Below are 21704 nucleotides of genomic sequence, written 5' to 3'. Positions count from 1 at the left end.
AAAGTTTAACGGCTCATTTTTGCTTGAGCAAATCTTCAATGCCAGCACTCACGATGTCAGAGTTGAATGGCTTCACATTGATGTTTCGGATGGAGCTGCTGGTAAGAGACCACACCTTGGTTTTGTGTTTGAAAGCAGCTCTGACCTGCAGAAAGAAATAAAGGCACAATGACAGACAATGGTGAGAAATGTGAGGCAAAATACATCTTGTCACCCTAAATCAGAAATCGCCCCCTCCCTGCTAATTAAGTACAATAAATATCACCACTAATTGAGACCCTAGAGCTAAATTAAATTCTAGTTGTTCTTATTAAAACACACACTGATCATATTTAGCAACATACCTCAGAGTTGAGAAGACAGTGAAACAAGAAGACAAAGAACCCCTGAAGCACAGGAAAAAAATTCAAACTTTAGTAGAATTTTCACAAATGGCTGCAAACATTTTGTAAAGGAATAAATCCCCTAATCAAGTACTTACTTGTAACGAATTGAATACAGCAAATATATATAGGAATGGCAGAGAGTGTGTGTTGACAGCAAGAACGCCAAAGATCCATGAAATGCCGAGTATAGGCAGGAGCACAGCCACTGCCTTTGCAGTCAGCCTTGAAACAAAGCAGGGGACAACCATGTTTATATCATTAGCATTTAATATGAGAACGATATTTAATAAATACAAAACCATTGGTCTGATCATGACAACAAATAAACTCACTTGACTGCATTGGCATCTCCATGAATCTTGTAACTCTCTCCACTGATTCGAGATATGATCCTGGTCACAGATACCAGGATGCCGATGTTCACCTGAAAATCAGAGAGGAGGTTAAATACATTTGACTCAGTAGCACAGGAAATATGATTTTATTTATTTCCTCCTCGAATAGAATACAACTTTACAATGAATGCAGATTGAATTAAATTATGCAATAAATTTGGGAACATTAATATGACAAATGCTAATTATTACATTCATTCATTTAGCAGACGCTTTTATCCAAAGCAACTTACAATTGCTAAGTATGTCAGAGGTCGCACGCCTCTGGAGCAACAAGGGGTTAAATGTCTTGCTCAGGGACACAATGGTGTCTCACAGTGGATTTGAACCCGGGTCTCTCATGCCAAAGGCATGTGTTTTTGCCACTGCACCATCACCACCCCAAATTATTGCAAATTATTGCAACTTCCTCACCACAATGACAAACAGAGCTGGTGCCACAAATGCCCAGATGGCTCCATTCTTCAGCGACAGCCAGCAGCTGAGAAAACAAGGGCAGGGGCGAGAGTAAAAAGGAAAAAAATTACATCTCAAGTAAAATGCTATAATGCACTAATGTAAATATCGAATGACATGTTTTTACATAAACGCTTTTGAATAACACTGAAGACATTTGATGGTTTTCAGTTTCTTTCAGGTGATGTAATTCTCATGCAGTTCCATCAAGCTTTAATGGAGTATAATGAATTCCATATAATGCCTATATATAATGCTGGTCATACTTACTTGTCAACCTCGCCATAACTGTCCAGAGCTGATGTCATGGACACAACACATATTACCAAAGGAGATCCTGAAAAAGAAAGAAACAAACGCACATGTTACACATTTACTAAAAATGTGGGGTGTGGGGTGATTTCTCCCGCTCTCCTTGCACTGTGCTTGTGCCCTGTTGTGTTCAAGTACCAATCAAGTACAGAGCCAACACACCATATCATGGCAGCTTAATTATATTCCCTGTATTGATTAGCTTGTACTAACAACAGTGTATTACATACACATTTATTTACAGTGTACGCATCAAGTCGAGTTGTTCTGTGGAGTTTTCTTTTAAAAAAACAAAAGTTTGCATTCAGTGTATCAACAAAACACATTGTGTCTATCATTGAGGTCTGATAAATGTATTGAATGCATTTCCTTTCTTTAAAATTGTTTTGCAAAATCGATATAAAAAAATATTTTTAATCCATGTCTGCTTGCTAGGAATCTTCTTCTTCCCAGCCTTTGTTGGCATATTGCCGCCACCAACTGTCGCAGCGGGGACCCAATCTAATAAATATTGGTCAAAAGCTCCACAGGGTACCTTTAATTATGTACCAAAACCACAACTTGCAAAACACTGAACCTGAGCCTTTTAGGCCCCTGTGGACCTGGGCCAGAGATCACAGGGTTAATAATGAAGCCTGTTTTAATGACAGCATCAACACAAGTTACCAACATATATCTCATATTCTTAGATTAACAGGAGGATTTTGGAATCATCTACAACCTATTAGACCTAAAAGTCTTTGACCAAGGCATACAGGTTATGCCAGATTGGGGCCAAATATTACAATATTATTAATTGGATTTATTTTAACCTCCACAGTGTCATCCAAAAGTATGCCTCGGTTAATTTAAACCTTGTGGCCCTGTTAAACATTGTGACATGCTTTATACTTGTCGTCCAATCTGTTAAACTCCACCCATTGTAGCGCCTGTCTTTACATACACTTTTAAACCCAGTGGTGGTTTTATTTGTCTGATGTGCTGCTAATTGCTCATTTCCCTGAAAATAACTCATTTCATTTTGGTGCCTTGATCTTTTGGCTTGTCAAGCCCAAAGGTTTATAGCACGCTATACTACGAGGAAACTTTGACATTGAAGGAGGAAAGGAAAGATAAAGTAGTCAACAGCTTGTATCACAGCTAATAGCAACAGCAATCCATTATAAAATCAGTATTTACTTTTTTATGTATAACAGCTATATGTCAGACAATTCTCCAGCACATAATTTGCAGTTGGCCACATAAAATGAAAAATTACTCTGGCCAGAAGAAAGGAAGTCATAAAAAACGGGATCGTTTTTCCACTAATGGGTTCAGCATGTGAAGGAGAGACTATGCATTCCTCAGCAGTCAAAGACATTATACATATGTCCCACATTCTTTTTATCTGTCCGTCAAACTCCGGTTCACTGAGATCAGGAGAGGCAATTGTTATACTGGAATGTAACTCAAAGCAGATTTATTTAACAGGGTCATAGTTATTTACTTTTCATTACCACAATTTGACCAGTAAGGTCACTTAAATATTGCCAAATCATATTTGCAGTAATGGCTTGGCTTGAGGTAGAAGCCTCATTGGGTGAAATCAGAGACAATAACATAAGATGACACAGTGTGTTCTTGCACAGACAGACGAAAAAATGACATCGGAAAGAAATCACACAAGCTATAAGACAGATATGTTTGTTATATTCTGAAGTGACTATGCCAGATATATAATTCCATCTAAGTGTAGTAATTAAAGACTGCTGCCTACCCCAGCCAATGCCATAGTAGTAGAAGTGTTTGCTGCCCTCTGAGCCGAACACCTTAACCACCATGCTGTAGAGGTGGAGGCCCTCCACCAGCATCCAGGCGAAGGCGCTCAGAAAGAAGAAGTGAAGCAAGACAGCCATAATCTTACAAGGCAGCTGGGGAAAGGGACAAAATAAGGTTTTTACCATCAAAACATTCTCTTTTCATGATTATCTATGTACGCTATACTATTAAAAAGCATTTTTTCCACATCATCTTAATCATTTACACAACCATTATAATCATCATCAACAACATAATCTTAACTGCGTGCCTACCGTTCCCGGGTCGAAGCGAGCGCTGATGAGCAGTAAGATCTGAGCCACCAGGATGGCGAAGGACAGGTTGGCGTGGATGTGGTAGCGTTGGTTGCGGATGGTACTCACTGACCTGCACAGGAGCAAAAAAGGCAACATCACATTAATTTTATATGGTACTTTGGTAATAATAACTTAGTATACAAACATAAAACCTGTATGTTTTGAACATTGATGTACAGTGCGTTACCATGTAAGTAGATTTATGAAATAAAATATACACATACACTACAAAATATAATGAGTGTGGCATATTCTTAAAAAATCTGTGTTGTTCATGTGATTATACTCACGACAGAACTGCAAAAGTGACCAGAGTGATGGCAAGACAGAAGATGGAAATTGAGCAGCCAACATAACCAATGGTTGACAGTGCCACCCTGTGGCCAGTAGTGAGCTGTGTAAAGAGAGACATTACCATTAACAATGGACAAAACAATATGTAAAAACAGCAATATTCTGTCAACATGGTGGGTCAGTAAATAGAGCCACCAACGCACATGCAAAGCTAGTGCAGGCTGTTTCATTCGGCCTGCATCATTAGCCAGGAAATTCAAATGGGCAACGCTGAGTTTAAGATGATGAACACAATACTGACTCTCATTAGTATTTCTCACGCAGGCTACTCTCCAAGACTGAGCATTGTGTCATAAAAGCTTCAGCAAAATGGTTTAAATCCTCCTGTAAATGATAACCCACAGATGTTGGAAAAAAAACATTTCTAAATGATAGGTACATATTGTGTGTTTATATACTGTATTTAACAGTTTTTTTTATGTATTGTTGTTTTTCTCTTGTATGGAGTCACCGTAAAAGTACAGTCAAATAGCTGTTTTTAACTAAATGTACAGCGATAACTTTCTCCATATGCCCACATTCATAGCGTACAGGATAGTGGATTGATGTTGTTTTGGAGTTAAGGCTATTTTGAGGATTTGGGTTTGATTCTCCATTAACCGTCTTCACATGTGCCTTGTCATTATGAGGGCAGCGAAGTCTCAGCCTTCCAGAAAAGGGATACGTGGGATGCTCCCTCGCAGCTGGGGGATGAGGCAGCCCACTAATTAGAGACTGGCTAAGGGAAAGTATAGCATCAAATAGACTTCTGCTCCTTAAATACAGCACTGGCCCACTTAGCTGCAATAAGAAGTCCTCTTTTCTATTTAAAGGAGCTATTGTGGATGCGGACCATAATCTCATGGCACATATTCTTGGATAACAAAGAGTTAGACTGCGGTGATAAAGCATACAAGTTTGACATTCAAAATAGCTCTACATGCAGATAGTAGAGCAATTTGTGTGCAGGACAGTGTTCAGAGAAGAGTATTAATATTCGCCCAGACGTTTTAAAGGGACAGTTTTTGGAGGAGCTCTTTTTCTCTTGAGACTGTGGTCGTGGAGGAATGCACCACTGACCTGTGCAGCGACCCAAAAGAACCACACTTAATCATGGTTGTCCAAAGCACTTCTGTATAAAACCACAAGTAAAACCGACATTGTGATTGTGTAGGTCTGCTTACAATTGACCTACAAAGAGGAACAATAAACTGCCCAAAGGCTGAAGCGGGGGCTTCTGGTTGTTGGGTTGCTGTGTGGTAAACCACTACTTCCTGTCTAATTATGTTGCTACAAATCTACTTATTTTGTGACAAAAACAGTGAGGGAGGGACACACTTTTGAATACGGCTAGTGTAGAGTAATAAACCTTCCTCTAAAAATTAGTGGGAGGCTTACTAGTTTCTGGAAGTTTCAGATTAAATCAAACACACTGTGGAGAATATCAATAATCAGCATTTTTCACAGCAGACACTTTGACTTCCCATTGCAGGAAAAGCACAGGTACTCTCTTCTATTCTAGTGTAATTCTAGTGTAAGTTGATAGTGAATTAGCATGCAAAATACCAGGATCACAGATGTATTGTAAAAACTGTATACTAGACTCAAAGATGGCGCCCATGCACTTGGATAAAAATTGCCTACTTGGGCGCATAAGCCAAAAAGTTTTCTGGCCCACTGGCGTCTCCTGCGTGTTCCTGCTCAGCCTGTAGACATTATATTGGGAAGACATTGTGCAAATAATTCACGGTTTTCAAGGCTCCGGAAAAGTTTTACAAATATGAAACCCTCATACATTAAAAATTCATACTGTTCAGAGCAATAATTCATCATGTTTGCATTTTGAGGCATCCTGTCAACACCTCATCGTGACTTTTATCCTTTACACCTGTACTTTTCCAACTGTGACATATCAAAATGCATTCTGTGAAAGAGGTCAGTGTTAAAACTATGATAATCAATGTTTTCACCACTTGGGGGTAACACAACAAGCTGAAAACACAATGTTGACATCCGTTAATGTATTATCACCTCATAAAGGTGACATAACACACATCCAGCAGATATGTAGCCAAGTAAGCATTCATTTGGAGCGCTGCTTCTGGCCACTCTGCAAAATTAAGTCCAATTTTCACTCTCCTTTTAGCTTTGTTATAGTCTCCAGCAACCCCTGAGGGCTCTTTAGCTACTAAATACCTGTCTTCTGTTTTGTGCTGGTCAGGTAGTGTACAGTTTTCACTAATAACATCATACCTGCTTTGATCAATTGTTAAAATAAAATAAATTAAAGCAGCTTTAAAGAGTAGCCAAAATGTCATACCTTTAAGGGCACCACTTGCATAAGTATGGCAAAGTTGGTAAGGTGGTTACACAAACACACAGAGTATGTCATGTTTCCATCTGTGCGCACACAACCTTCGTTGGACCATACTCCCTCTTTTGAACTGAAAAGGAAGACAGTTAGGTATTATTCAAAGAGAAAATACATAAAGATATATTAATACAAAGATGCTAGCATGAACAACACGTGTACAGAAAAATAAAGTGTTGGAACCCTGCTGGCAGGGATTATTCAACATGAGTGGTGCCATTGTGGTAGGCACACAGAGAACTTTCTTTGCTGAATTTATCAGGGCAATCTGACAGGGCAATCCAATAAGTCACATTTTTCTTAATCTTCAGGGCAAAGGGGAGTAAGGACAGGAAGCCTTTGAATCCAACTAAAACACACTCCCTTTTAGAATTATTTATGCTGTCTAAATAGCCTTCTGGCTCCACTTATCAGATCACCGTTTTCATTTTTTTGCTGAGAGCTGTTGCTCAAGATACACTAAACTGAAACAGCAACACATGTAACACTGCATGTTTTTGATTTGAATGAGAAAAGGGGAAATGCACCTTTTCCCCCCAAATCATTGGTCATTTCTTATGATTTAAAGACTTAAAGACTTAAACAAAAACTATGCATAGAGTCAACAATCAAGAGAGATAAAATCTCCTTGGCTCTACATCTGAATGAATAATTGAGACATGCTGCATCTAAATCATAAACACAGACCCACCTGTAGTCCAAGAAGGCACAGTAGAGGAAGACTTTATTGCTCTGATTTAGTATTTGCTCTTGATGTTCTTTAGTCTGAAAAAGAAAATGGAGATCTTTAATTGCGAGAGAAAAGTATGTGATAGCGGAAAACATTTGAACATTTGACTGTAGTGGCTCACTTAATTACAAGCTTTGTTGTCCCAAAACTCAGAGCAACCTTGTTCGGAAACTGTGCTTTGATCATGAAGATGTGGAATATTTTAGACACAAATTAGCAGCATTCTTTCCGTAATGCTCTTTCGCTTTCTTTCCATCCATATGCTCAGCAGAAGCATCAGAGCTTAATATATTAGATATTTTAAGACTGTGAAAACTGTACAATTCGTAACTAAACAGCAGTAAATCGCTTTATTAATTTTTGTTCCAATGCAAAATAAAAATACTTGTTATTTGCTTGCTGTTGGTGCTTAAAGGCCAATGAAAGAAGACATCAACTAAAGAGGCGTGAGATCATACTAAAGGACAGACAAGACGCAGATCGACACTCAGCAAAGGTGATTATTACACTGAGCGAAAATCCCTGCTGTCTTCAAGAATCTTATTTGATTATAACTCACTTTTTCCGTGTCATTCCTTAATATGAGATTTGGAGTCCCCGGAGACAGTGAGCTAATGGCTACAGTGCAAGAATGCAGTAATTGGGGCTTGGCCCTGGTTTTAGGTCAAACCACTACCCTCCTCAATCTGTCATCCGAAGAAAACAACACTTTCATTGGCTGGTTGGGTGTACACTGAGAGCCTGCACACCTCTTCTCATTCCCCAAGCCTTGACTCTAGGACTGAATAAGTATATGATTAGATGGACTGTGTCTGCACTATTTCCTTCTGGAAAAAGTGAGAGTGTGAGTGAAACTGACAGTCAGGCTGTCTGTTTCCTGGCCCATAGGCTCAGTGATTCATATTACAAAGCATAGCACAATACATTGACTTGATTGCGTAACCAAATCGTTGCTCTCATTCTGTCTGTTTTGCACATGCAGCTCTTTAGTCATCATATATTGTGAATCTCGAGATGAATGCAGTGGATAGATGTTCATGTGGCCCATTAGAGAAGGCAGCACAATAGCTCCAAGAACCATGCACCCCGTCATCACAAGTCGGCCGCCAGCTTTGAGGAGCTGTATGCAACCCCGTGGGTGAATTTACTGCTCCCCCGTGGACTTTAATAACTCACATTTCTTGTTGGGTGTAAATGAAAGCAGATGGAAGACAGACAAACTGTAACTGGCATACTGTAAGCCTGGCTTTACAGGGACATATTTGCTCTCTACAGTCGCTGAACCTTTAATATTCCTGTAATGAAGGAAGACTAATTACCCTCATTAAGCCTAAAATGTAAACCCTAGCTCATGGGAAACAATCCATCATTATCAAACCATGATATGTACCAGACATAAGTTAAAATATACATTGACTAATAGACATCCCACATATTAGGAGTGCTGTTTGGCCATGCTTCCTCTCTAGCAACTGTCTGTTTGTGGTACATCCAGCATGTGTTATCTAAGGAGAGGTGCAGGAACCTGAAAGTCACTGGTGAGTGTTAAAATGCACACGGAGATCTGGCCAAGTTTTGCGCACACGCCGTTGGGGCCTTCACCACCAGCCAAGGCTGGAGCTGGCGCTCAAAATCTTTATTAATAACAGAAGGCCAGCAAACACCGCCTTGGAAATCACTGTGAGCCTCATATGGAGAAAAGATGTAGAGAGGGAGAGATGAAGAAGAGGGTGAAAGCTAGTGACAGGAGAGTGATACAGAGTGACAGGCTGATGAAGAGAGAGAGAGAGGTTGATCAATCAAAGATAATCAAGGTGTTTCTGGTGCTTTATGTTACTAACAACAGCTCCACCTACAGTGATTACTTTAACATAGATAAAGTTTACTTTCTTAGTAAGAAAGAAGGAATCTGCTTCACAAATTTTGTATTCATGTTTTGTTTTTTTCTGTGAAATGTTGGGTCATTTTACGTGTTTGGGATTCAATTATTTCAATGTTTCAAGGGTAGAACTGTCTCCTTGGTGGAACTGTTAAACCTCATAAAGGTGACAACAGGACCCAACTAGACTACTACTACTAGAACTAAAGGTTTAATGTTCAGGTGTATATATTGTATTTTTAATTTTATAATTTCTATAAATGTAAAATCGTAATCTAAAAAACTAAGCAACTATAGCCTTAAAATAAATGTTGCAAAGTTAAAAGTACAATGTTTCCCTTTGAGAAAGTAGTAATATTTCCACCACTTGCAGCTATAATACATCGAGTGAGTCTTGGGCGTTATTAACTAGCATTTCATTTGAGACAGTTGCAGGGTATAAAAGCACTGTAAATCATGATGAAACACTTTTGCAGAGAACAAACACTTAGCTGCCATGCCATCATCATAACATACCTGTAATATGATTAATGTTTAACATAATAGATATTTAATGGTGTATTCTGATGGATGTGTATATTCCCCTAACCCAAAGCCCACCTAATGCTTTTGCTGTTTAATGACTTGTGTTCAGCCTGTTGGGTAAGATGATGAGGGATGAAAATAAACACTCTCATGCATCACAAAAGCATATAAGTAGTAGATGACACACAAAACCCAGCAATTTGTAGAAACGCAAGCTTCTCTGTCCTCTGTGATGTCTTTCAGACCTCCCATGACTGACAGAGCTGGAAGCCGGAGCCTTGCTGCGGTTACAGCTAGCTTCAGTAAACGCCGACAGCATATGTCTCTGCAAATCCCAAGACATCGGGCAACTCAGGGCCAATTTAAATCTTAGCTTTTGACAGCTGGTTCTCGAGCAAGGCACAAATAAAGAAAAGATGGAGAAATCTACACACCACTCGTCATCATTGTTTCAACAGTCAGTTCCAAACAGACAGGCTAGTGCTGGTAGAATTACAACCCAAAGACTTAGAAGTACACAAACACACACTTCTGTCTGAAGTAATTAATTATTTATTTAAGTAAAACTCTCAAACTGATTAACTTGCAACTTTGTATCCATCACCAGCATTTCAGTTTTTCTAACTTGCATCATTTAAAATAATTTATAAATGAGTTCTAATTGAAAGAGCATGACATTATGATGAGGTCATTTGCTGGCTTTTTCCAGAGCTTGATATCATGAGATATCTAGAGAAAGGGAAAGTGAGTGGACCTTGAAAAATCTCACTAATAAAAAAATCCTGCAAACACCCACTCATTCCATCCAACACTGGTACAACAATAAGCAGCAAAAAAAGTGGCAAATAAGTCTAAATACAGGAAAAACATTACACCACAGTGTGAGTGAAGAAGTAAGCAATCTTCTCCTTTTCCCTCAAAAGTTCCAAATATTTAAGAGCACAGCGAGCCAGGGTGTAATTTGGACTTCACTTTCTGCATTTGGTATAGATATCAATCTGTAACAGTGCAGCTGCCAGCAGTGCCCACAACAGCATTGAAACTCATCAGTCACACTTTACACCATGACAAAACATTATTTAAAGCTCCCATCATCTTGTTATCTTTGTGGAAGTGTACAGTAGGTGAAAGTGTTTGTTGAAACATGAGTCAACAGCCAGGTTTTGACAATGACTCAATTGTTCTGCATAACAGCAGAGAGGCCATACATGCATTTCTCAAAAGCTACATTGACTGCTCTTAAATTTAGTAACGGAAGGAAACACTTCATTGCAATATGTCTGGGAAAGGCACACCAAGGTATGGTGTAACATTACTCAGTCCAGCAGGCTCAAAGAGACCAACCACAGCTGTAAACTTGAACCACCTTAAAGTCAATATATTAAAGCATCACACTGACGTGACCTGTGGCACTGATGGAGTACAGATCTCAGTGTTGTTATAACAGGGCTTTACAGTCAGAGGTCAGACTTTAGTTGCTCCACATACAGCATGTGGATTATAAGTCTGAATCCATGCAGCAAAACACAACTGGCCTTGAGTGAGATCATGCTGTCTGGGGACATGTAATAAGACATGCAGCTGTGGTCTCAGCTCACTCTCTGAGGTAGACACTGAAAACAACGAGACGTGTTGATAGGTATGCAGGGTGTGAGGAAAACTGGAGACAATTAAAGAACCCCACAAATTAGTTGTTTTTGATAAGGTGAGCAGTGAACAAAAATACTGTACTGTGGCTATTCGGTTCAAAACCCAAACACGACAAGTGTTTCTCTCCTTTTAGAACTAAACTCAGATGACAACGGGAGAGGTTCTCCATGCATGAATTCATGTGTTGAATTCCCAAAGGCTTTCATATGAGGCCACTGGAACTCTCTGGTTCTCTGGCCTGTTTCCTGAGGGCTGCATTTTGAGCCTTTGCAGGGAAGTTCCAATGTGACAAATATATGGGATCAAATGTGCGTAAATGCAGTTTTTAGGAGAGCACCCTGTGAAAAAACTTGGCATGAGATATTCAAGATTGTGAATGTCAAACAAAAATTTTGGTCCAGATGTGAGAAACTCAAAGCTCCCAAACGATGTGTAACGAATTTTGCACTTTAAATCTACATTTGAAAAGAAATGTTTGCTGATTTAAATCAGTATTCAGATGTTCACAATTAAGAAGACTTTTTAAGACCTTTGTAATACCACATAGAATGCAAATTAAAAACAGTTTCACAATCATACTGGCCAATGAAAGTATGATAGAGAAACAGTAAGGACGATTGCCTAAAACACAATCACAATTTCCCACAGCCTAACGTGACATCTTCAAATTGCTTGTTTTGTTCGACCAACAGGCCAAAACACAACCATCTTCAATTTACTATCAGATAGGATAAAGAAAAGCAAAACATTCTCACATTTAAGAAGCTGAAACCAGAAGACTAAATTTTTGGCACGTCAGCTTGAAAAATGAAAACTTAAATGATTAATTGATAGTTGCAGATAAATTTTCTGTTGATCGACTAAATGAATAATCATTCCAGCCCTAATTATCATATCACATTTTTTTGTATTTTCTAGCACTATATAACATTAATTTGACATTAGAGATTTAGAAGACTTTTTACCCTAATCTACGGTCACAGAAAGACTCATAGACAGAATCGGCACCAGGATATTTTCTACTTTTCTCTGTGCTTAATCTGTGCTCTGTTCAGCTCGTAGCGAGAGGTGGTGGTCGTGAGGTTGGAGTTGTGATAGAAAGGGGGTGCTAAATGGGCGGAGCCGTAAAGAGAGACTCTAAATCTTTTTGGCAAGAGAGGAATAGCAATAGCCAGGTCTCCATCTGCGACTGATCAGTATGTTGGCTCGCACAGCTTGTGTTTGTATGTGTTTTGGTGTATGGATGGGTGTGGGTGCTTGGGAAAGAGAGAGAGAGAGAGACGGAGGAGAGAATTTGCCCACAAGGTTTTAGCTGGGCGTGTGCTGGGAGTTATAAAAAGACTGGCAATAAAGAGTGGTTATTATTGTGGCAGGAAGGACTGATACCAGCATTGGCATACGTGATTAAACGACTACAGAGAGTATGGGTATCAGAAGGAGTTAAATAACCTTTGCGTGTTTATTTTCAAAGTTGCTGAACAATTCATCCATTATTTTCCCACACGTATAGGAAGCTCCAACAAGTCTAGACATCTTTGTAAACATAGTTTACGCACACTTTCCCTTCCTGCCCAAGGCCTCTTCAGTCACTACCCACCATGTTCTTTAAATTATGGAAGGGAACTGATGGATACAATTTAATAGAAACCAATAAGAAATAGTCTGGCACATAACCCCCCTCCTTTGTCAATACTGAATTGATAGAAAGGTGTTAATTAGTGAGTCAGACTAGCGGTTTCCCCCTGTTCCCAGTCTTTAAACCAAGCTAAGCGAACTGGCAGCTAGCTGTAGCCTTATGTTTCATTTCCTTATATTACATGTTGGTCTTTTCATGTAACTCTCTGAAAGCAAATACTACAACTATTTCTTTAAGTTACTGATTTGTACATTACATCACAAATTAAATGAAAAAGATGTAAATTGAAGGACACTTCAGCTTCACCCTCCTTACGGAGCCGCCAAACTAACACTCAAATTCAGGCCCCTTGTCAAAATCTGTTTTCTAAATCCTCTCAGTTTTTACCTTATAAATCGCCTTTGTTCATGAATCTTTCCATTCATTCAATTCATACCAACAGTGTGATGCTTTGATGGAAGAAGAGGACAGGGAGGAGGTGTCGGCCTTTTTATGTATGCATTAATGTTTAACTACAGACCCCAGTGCCTCCCACCTTCTCTTTTCTTCCCTTCTTCTCTCTTGAGGCTCTCTCAAACTGAACCTGAGTCCGACAGCTGTGATAAATCCCTGATGGAGCCAGGGTCCTATCAAAAAGGCAGCGGAATGGCGTGAGAAAGCATGTGGGCCTCCAGCAGCCTTGATAACACCTCGTCTGGGTATCAAACCCGCTCCATGCCATGTAACGTGCGATGGCGGCACCTCGGCTCTGACTGAGTCAGCTGGGAATGGCATGACCTCACTGGGCTGTTTCAGTGTACTCAGACAGCATCAATCAAGACTGCAAGGTCACTCAGACAACGACTACATGGCTTTGACCTTCAGTGAGCGGTACCTGCCATTATACAAGGTTCTGTACAAGTCGGTGAGACCATCAATCCACAGTACTGTACGTTTTATCATGTAGCAGGTGTCAGATAGGGAAAATGGATGACGTTTGGGTCTGAGCCATGACAGTAGGTGACTGTTTGTACAGTACAAGGGATGGCACACAGGACTTGTTGTAACCATGACAGCAATGAAAAGACAGATGACACATTTCTTCTTTAGACACACTCAGTCCCCCCGCTAGGTTTTAATGAAGTCACTGGGTGCTTGTCTACTTTCTTAGGATAAACAGAGAGGTCAGGTGCAAATCACTTACTCTAGGCCACTGAACCGGTGCCATGTGAGGACATCTTTGAGGTTTAACTTGTGCAGACAGTAAAGAGCAACATAAACAATGATGGGAAAGGTCTGCCTCATACTGTGTGAGCTGCCCTCCCTGCCTCCATGCTAGGGAGGTGATAAGTATCCACCAGCTGCCAAAGGCATTAAAAATATTCCAAAAATAGTCACTTTTCGACTAAATCCAACTACAGGTCTGTGCAGCAAACCCGTTATAGCAAGACAACCCTTTTTCTGGAAGCAATCACAGCCAAAAGCGCCATGTTCCAAATTACGATGCAGCTCCTAAATATAAATCATCGTCAAAAGCTATGCAGCCTAAGTTAAGATGAAAAGAGCTGGCATGGTGCGTTCAAATCATTATGCTTTAGTAATAAGTATAACAGCTTATTTGTAATGGGGTAGAGGGGAAAGAATGTAAGAAACCCGATTTATCCTTACACCAGAGGTAAAGGCAATCAAACTAAAATAGAAACACCTTTACTCAACAGACAGCAGAGCTGCTGAGCATCTCCAGCAGTCCCATAACAAAGGGGATTATAAGCTCTCTCCCATGGTGTCAGCTAAAACAAACACAGTAATCACTGTCACAGGAACAAAGCCAGATGATTGCAACATAAACATTTATTTCACCAGGAAAAATGAAAGCAAACAAAGCTATTTTGCCATGGTTTCATGAAGCTGCATGGGTTTCATTTGTACTTTTATGAGTGAGAAGAAAAAATAGAAGTATAATCACTTCATTAGAAAGTGAATAATTGTTGTAGGATTATGACTAAATTAAACAGAACTACATTGCTAGGGTTTTGGCCAACTGGTTTTGTTAACCGCCTTATTAATACTATTGTATGATAGTCTAATAGGCTATTAACACAACCCATTTAGATGAAAAGAATGCCTTCAAAAACCTGTCAATGTGCAAAAAATAAAAAATAGATGGCTGTGAAGTACACTGCCGCACATCTGACTTTACAGGGAAACAAGCTAATACGATACACATTTTTAAGTTAATTTTCATTATGAGTTTCAACTGCATTTCCCATGGAAAACTGGCACAACCCCTGCCATAAAGCAGCAAAGAAAAAATAGCGGTTCATAAAAGAAAGTCATTGTTCCTCTCAAAACGCCCTTAGCCTGCACTTCAAATGTCCATAATCAGTTTGCTTTCTGGAAGCCACATGCTCCACGAGGAAAAATTTAGGCAGGCTAATGAAAACCAAAATAGGCTTCGCTCTATGCGCTGGTGAGTGACCAGCTGCACAAGCCTCGGTCAGTGATAGACCCTCATCTTCTCACATAAGAGAAACGCCAAAAATAGAGCTGATAGATTTCATATGGGGGAGATCCTGCTACTGGAACCACAGACAAACCATGGCCCTCTTTCCTCTGATAAGGTGGGTGCCCCACACCCAACAACAGTGCCCGGCAACTGGAAAAGCACTTTATTTTCCCAGTATGACTGACTCACAGAGAAAGTAAATGGAAGATAAGGGTATGAGTCAAACAGGGAAGAAACCGGGACATTGTGTTTGTTGATTCTTACCAGGACATGGGTTAGGACAATCTTGATGAGTGGCGCTCCAGAGAGGTTGATGGACAGGGCAGGCGAAGGCTCCACTTTGAGAGAGATTAAACAGCTTGCTACCTGGATTTTGTGATCTTTGAAATTAGCTGCTTCATTAATCCTAAAAGAGACGAAAGAGAGGAAAGAGACACAAAAATGTAAGAAAAGAAGAATGGAAGAAGGAAGAAATAGAGGCAGAAATATGAATCACAGATACAACTTCAAAAGAAAGAGACAAAGAAAAAAGAGGTCAAGAAAAACATAAACATATACAGTCAGATAAATCATTAAAAAACACTGTAATCTGGCGCTCACATCAACACATGGGTGTTACACACGGGCCCAGAGCAGTAGCATTTAAGTGGGATTTGATCACCTGTCTATATAATTAATCACACTGACAACCAGCAACACTGCATCAATAGTTTTTCAAGGTAATCTGATATGTGACATTGGGATCGTACAAGCATCACCTCTCTAATATGATGCAGAAAGGACATTCTCACCCACAGAGAAGCAGGGCAGTGGGAGAGTCATATTAACAACAATAAGTCACAAACATCTCATGTCACATATTTAACATTTTGTACTTCAATCTATCAGGAAAAACAGGATGTTTAATTGCTGTTATGTCATGTTTGGTAAAAAAAAAAAAAACTTCGGAGAATGAGTGGAACAAGCTGGTCCAGTGATGAGACAATAATGGCGAGCGAATGGATATGAATAGCTAATAGCAGGGTGTATCAGTGGAGGTTGAGTGTTGAGATGAGAGATAGGAGAGAGGACTGATAAGGCCCTGGCCCCAGGCATCAGCCGTTCTGTGTTTCAGGAAGCAGAGGACCTGATTTCCCACACATGAAGTACATGAAGAGAGAAGTCAGATTTTTTATTTATTTATTTTTTATGCTTTGAACTCACATTTGAAACGATTTTATCTAAATACATTTTCCTGGATAACTCCCATGCGAAAACCAAAGTGGTATGATTGGTTTGGACTTGGACTGGAAAAAAGTACAGTGTATGTGACTTTTCACATTGGGTGTTGTCCCGTCCTCTTACCTGGTCTTGACAGGGCTGATCTCTTTGTAGTAGCTGTGCATGTTGTGGTAGAAGAGGCCAACGATGGTGGTTTGAGCTAAGGGGAAAAAAAGAACAGTACAGTAGTGGAACGTGAACGGCATGGGCAGTTGGGCTGGGAATGTAATGCAGTGCTGCTAAAATGCTCACACTGAAGGGAAGTTAATTAACGCTGCCCTGCGGCCTCACGCTGGCACCAGCAGGCTAATAGGATGGCCGTATACTCGCACAAGGGTGAAAGGGAGAGGCCTGCAAACCACATGGATGTTGGGAAATTTTATGAAACATCGACATGACTTCACCAGGAGAGCAGGAGGTCTGGTCCCCCTCCCCTAATCTGACCTATCATCTGGCACTGTCTCACTTCAATACTTCAAGATAAACAATGAAATTGGAGGAAACCCTTAATAGTCCTGTTCCTCCTTTCAAAGGCCCTCTACACGGGCTCCCACTGACTGTGACAACAAACGCTCACTGATGTCAAACAAATGTGCGTTGTATGTGCTGCTGGAGAGTTTTTAACCACCCAAAAATATTATTTTGACAGAATGCCCCCCAGCAAGTCCCACAAGAGATCTCAAGGTGGCCAGTTTGCTTGTACAACTCTCCAAAGGAAGAGAGAGAATACAAATTATATAATAAAATATCTAAACACACCAATGTGTTGCATGCACTTGATTAGCTTGATTAGCATATAAAAACCTCCCCTTGGAGCATGTCCTACAGCCAGGTATTCAGAGCTGTGAGTTCATTTGGTCCTGGCTCTAATGTGTCAAGCTATAACATATATTCCATTTCTGATGGCAGTCCTTGATGAGTTATTAAAATGGTTTAGTCCATTGATTGTATGTCAACACAGTGCATGCAGTGGCCAGGTGGAGCCAAGGGAATCTGACCTGAACACAAAGTCAAACAAACAGGGTTTTAATGCCCACCGTAATTACTGCTCTCCCTCACTCCACTATGTGAGTCCATTCTTTTTAATGACAGAGGAAAGTGGAGAAAAAGTGCTCTCTCTCTCTCGTTCTTTCTGTTTTGAATAAAAGGGTAACTGCCAACATTAAAGTCATAGCTGGATTTCTACAGTGCACCATTAAGTCACACAAAAGCTCTCATGGCACTACTGTCCTACACTGTATGCTATGTTAGCGGTCTTAAATCTTAGCATAATAAATTACTGGCCAATAACAAAAGCCTCCCAGCTGGATAATTTTCTCTTGGCAGAATCTGAGCACAATTACTGTGCAGTATTCACACTTTTTATACAGAGAATCCTCAAGCTACAGGTCTACTTCGTGCATCACTCAAGTCTTGCCACTGAATGTCTGTGCTTTGCAATGTGTGCACTTACACTGCATGGTGAAAGCTTCTCCAGGCACAGAGATGTAGTTCTTCCCCTGTGTGGGGAAGCGGTAATGCGGCAAGTTGTAGTTCTGAGGGAATTTCATCAGAGAGTAATCTGTGGGGGTCAGAGGTTAGAAAAAGAACTGTTGAGAAAAACAGACCTGAGAAGCAAGCAACAAGACACATCTGCTTTAGCGGGGTGGATAAAAGATGTGAAGCGGCCCTTGGCTAAAGCTAGGAAAGCGTAGTGAGCAAACAAAATATTATGCAAAAAAAGACCCACACCCGTGAGAGTGGAGAGGGTTAACCTCTGTTTATCTGACCTACGTTTGCCCTCTGAATAAGAAAACTAATGATGTCAGCTTGAAGCTCCATGCCCTTCTGCAGTAACAGCGTCCACACAAACTACAAACAGTGAGTCACCTTATGGAGAGCTGACAGCATACTGACCTGCAACAAAAGATGTTCCTCCAAGGGAGATGAGAGAGTTTGGGCTGGGCTCCAGGTTAGTCACCATATGTTCCATCACTCTGTCCGTCGTCTCGATCAGACCGCTGACCACAGGGGTGGGTTGCTGCTCAACAATGACCCAACAGAAAGATGTTCACAATCAATCTACAGTTGCTGCTTTCAATGTCCAGCGTTGCATCATGCTAAACGATTAATTGGTGTCACATCTTTATAATGTATAATCTATAATGCTAATCTATGTAACAGTAACACAAGTGGAATACAGTCATAAAGTCAGGGAACGGATGTAGTAATGTCCGTTACACAGAAATAATTACCTAAAGTTAGCTTACATTAGCCAGTTGTACCAGACAAAGTATTGAATTGAGTGTTTTGTTTGATATGAATTCATCTTTCCATTTGTGAAAGAATGTATTATCTGTTCTCGCAAAAGTTACGTTGTATTGGTTACAAATATAATGCATGTGTTACACTGCACAAACATTTGCAATACAATGGTAATAAAAACAATACAGTGTTAGATTAAAAGCCATACAAAACCTTTATAAAGACTGAAAGCATGAATCTAATCAGGAAAGTTAATCACAATGGGCTTTGCTGTACACTGTATCTACTGTCCCAGTTTTGCGTCCTTGTATGTGAACATCTGTTTCAGCTTGCTCCTACAAAAACAAGCATACTTGTTCTGAGCACTCAATGTACTGAAACCACACACTTGTTCAGAATGTCTTTCTTCTGGCTGCAATGTGTTTGTATATAAGAGCCCGAAGATTTGGCCAGGACGAGTGTACAGTCCAGGAACTTGCAAATTTACACTCAAAGCATTGGGTAGTCTCTCACTTTCTAGTGAGCGGTACTGTCTTATACAGTTTGCACCACTATATTTGACTACATACTCTAATCCTGTGCGGGTACACTTCCAGACACTGCTATTGCTGCTGGCACCACTTGCGCCAAAAATACGTGGTGTTAAAATCTCAAACTCATGGATCTCTTAAGTGTCTCGGATTAAAGTATCAACCAAATTGCATATGTTACATTATGTCATGTTTGAACATTGCACAACAACAGTGTGAACTCATTTACCTCTGGAAACCCTGGAGAGGACAACACTTCTTCCACACTTTTGAGAAAAGCCTGGGTGGAAGAAATGGACATCACAGAACTGTTGCATCATATGCACATGGGTGGGCATTGTGTCTGTGTGTGAACTGGTTTTGCAAGTGTGTGTGTGTGTGTATGTGTGCGTATGTGTTGGACTGTGCTCCAAGACCTGAGTGAGGTTGTTGGCAGTGTTGTGAGGAATGGTCCTGTTGGGCAGCGCCTTAAGGAAGCCCAACACTGGCATGGGCTGCGGCTCCTGGGAGCTTTGGACCTCCTCACGCTGACTGCTGACGACAGGAGCGCTCACTTCTGTGGCTCTCTGGGGAGACAACACATCGGGCTTACTATCAGAAGGCAGCAAGTTCCAACATACACAGGATGTCTAGTGAGTGAAAGCCTGATTTTGGGGAATACTCTTTAGAGAAGTGATTCAGTGTTGCTCTTTTTCAGCCTGGTGCCCTACAGGGAACCATTTTGTGTGTAGTGTTAAGCATCTGTCTCCACTTTCTTTATCCGTTTTCTACCTCCAAAGCCCTTTAATAAACAGGATGACTCTATCACATGTGCTCTCAATATCCTCTTTTTCCAGCTCCTCTATCTTCAAAAGGAAACAATAGCTTAATAAGAAACAAACTGTTTGCATTTCAATTGACAAGCTAAAGCTAACCAAGCAAAACGCGATAATCTTTGTGTATATTTTGGCTCCAAAACTGTATGCACACCATTCACACCATTTCTATTTGAATGCTTTATTTATGAAGAACACCTAGATGATTCACACATGTAATTTATACATTTATATTTAGGTACCACATCTATTTTTGTTGACCAAAGTGGCCTGCAAAGTCAAATAGTTGACAAACGTACGACTGTTGGTGTAGTTGAAGTGACTTCTGTGGAGACTCTTGGTGTTGTGGCAGAAACCATGGCCTGACCTAAAAAAGACAATACAAAGGGCTTTCGGTTATAGATTAAAAACCACAGTGGTGACATATAGATTGTTTTACTGATTTTCTACTTTGGCTATCCCTTGCTTGCCATTTGAAAAATGTGTTTGTTATTTTGTTGTTAGGCTCTTGTTGAACCTGACCAGGCAAGGCTGCTGTAATGTAGCTGGATTTTATCACCATACAGCATACAGTTTATGAGGCTGGATCATACCAAGTCATGAAAGATAAATTACAACCTCCAAAAAACTGGGATAATCAACCACATAATTCTCTGTCACTAGCTTCTGTATATGATACATTTCATGTCTTCACTGTCATTTAATAAAAACAGCACTAACTAGCTGCCAGAAAATTGCCATATATGGATGTACATTAGAGGTATCAGTCTGAACCATTCCTGCTCTTCTTTGGTTCAATGCAACATTTTATATGTGTGCCCTGGAGAAGTAAAAATATTTTTCTGTAACCATAACAGTCAGGCCGTTGTGTCTGGTAATGTCTGTGGAATATATTACTTTCGGTAACAAATCAAAGCACGGTAAGAATGTCTACACTTTATGCTTCATGCATGTGACGAGTTGAAGGTTTACCAGTACAGTAATAGTTTACCAGTACAGTACAGTTTAGCAGTACTGTAATAGTTTTCATATACAGGACAATTATCAGACACACAATAGAGAAGACAGCGTGCACCCTCACCAATCAGTAAGTTTCCTACATAACAAAAGGTGATTCAGTCTACTTGCTAAGGTTTTTCATCAGACTTTGAGCTTTTCTCCGCCTACCATGAAGTTTTGTAATACGGATTATCACACAGCAGATTTATATTATTATTATTATATTAAGTTCTCATGAAAGTTAACATTTATGAGAACATTTTTGTCCATTTATGGGACTCTACTGACCAAAGGAGGTAAACAGTAAGAACAAAAACAGTCTGAGGGTTTGTCCTAGCGTGTTATAACCTGCCATATTTAATCAAAATAATCTGCCCCCTGCAACCCAACATGCTTCTGCACTCTTATAAATACTTATAAGGCAGAACTATTTGAGCCGTGGCACGTATATGGTGGAAGGTCAAGAAGATGTTTTGTGCAAGAAGAGCCATTTGACAAGGACCTGGGCTATATAAGTTTAATATCTTGTTGTTATGCATGAATGCTGTGGGTGGAATATTCTCGGACAAGGACGGAAATTGCTA

General features: G+C 40.1%; 1 protein-coding gene across 2 annotated transcripts in view; it reads right to left on the bottom strand.

The window, feature by feature from the left end:
- adgrd1 (adhesion G protein-coupled receptor D1) overlaps positions 1 to 21704 on the bottom strand; it is a 28658-nt gene that overhangs the window by 2167 nt on the left and 4787 nt on the right. For both annotated transcript variants that reach the window (XM_038704072.1, XM_038704073.1), the window contains 18 exons: positions 20421 to 20488; positions 19723 to 19872; positions 19536 to 19586; positions 18429 to 18552; positions 17986 to 18093; positions 16617 to 16692; positions 15537 to 15678; positions 7059 to 7132; positions 6317 to 6440; positions 3954 to 4057; positions 3622 to 3733; positions 3306 to 3459; positions 1508 to 1574; positions 1196 to 1262; positions 719 to 810; positions 482 to 608; positions 345 to 386; positions 53 to 145 (listed from right to left, as the gene is read on the bottom strand). In XM_038704072.1, coding sequence (XP_038560000.1) covers positions 53 to 145; positions 345 to 386; positions 482 to 608; positions 719 to 810; positions 1196 to 1262; positions 1508 to 1574; positions 3306 to 3459; positions 3622 to 3733; positions 3954 to 4057; positions 6317 to 6440; positions 7059 to 7132; positions 15537 to 15678; positions 16617 to 16692; positions 17986 to 18093; positions 18429 to 18552; positions 19536 to 19586; positions 19723 to 19872; positions 20421 to 20488 — 1775 coding nt within the window. The remainder of the gene's footprint in view (positions 1 to 52; positions 146 to 344; positions 387 to 481; positions 609 to 718; positions 811 to 1195; positions 1263 to 1507; positions 1575 to 3305; positions 3460 to 3621; positions 3734 to 3953; positions 4058 to 6316; positions 6441 to 7058; positions 7133 to 15536; positions 15679 to 16616; positions 16693 to 17985; positions 18094 to 18428; positions 18553 to 19535; positions 19587 to 19722; positions 19873 to 20420; positions 20489 to 21704) is intronic.

Source organism: Micropterus salmoides, unplaced genomic scaffold, assembly GCF_014851395.1.
Source record: "Micropterus salmoides isolate LMB-PRFRI ecotype aquatic unplaced genomic scaffold, ASM1485139v1 Ms_hic_scaffold_7, whole genome shotgun sequence".
NCBI lineage: Eukaryota > Metazoa > Chordata > Actinopteri > Centrarchiformes > Centrarchidae > Micropterus > Micropterus salmoides.
The sequence above is the reverse complement of the archived record's forward strand: the minus strand, read 5'-3'. Positions and strand labels throughout refer to the sequence as shown.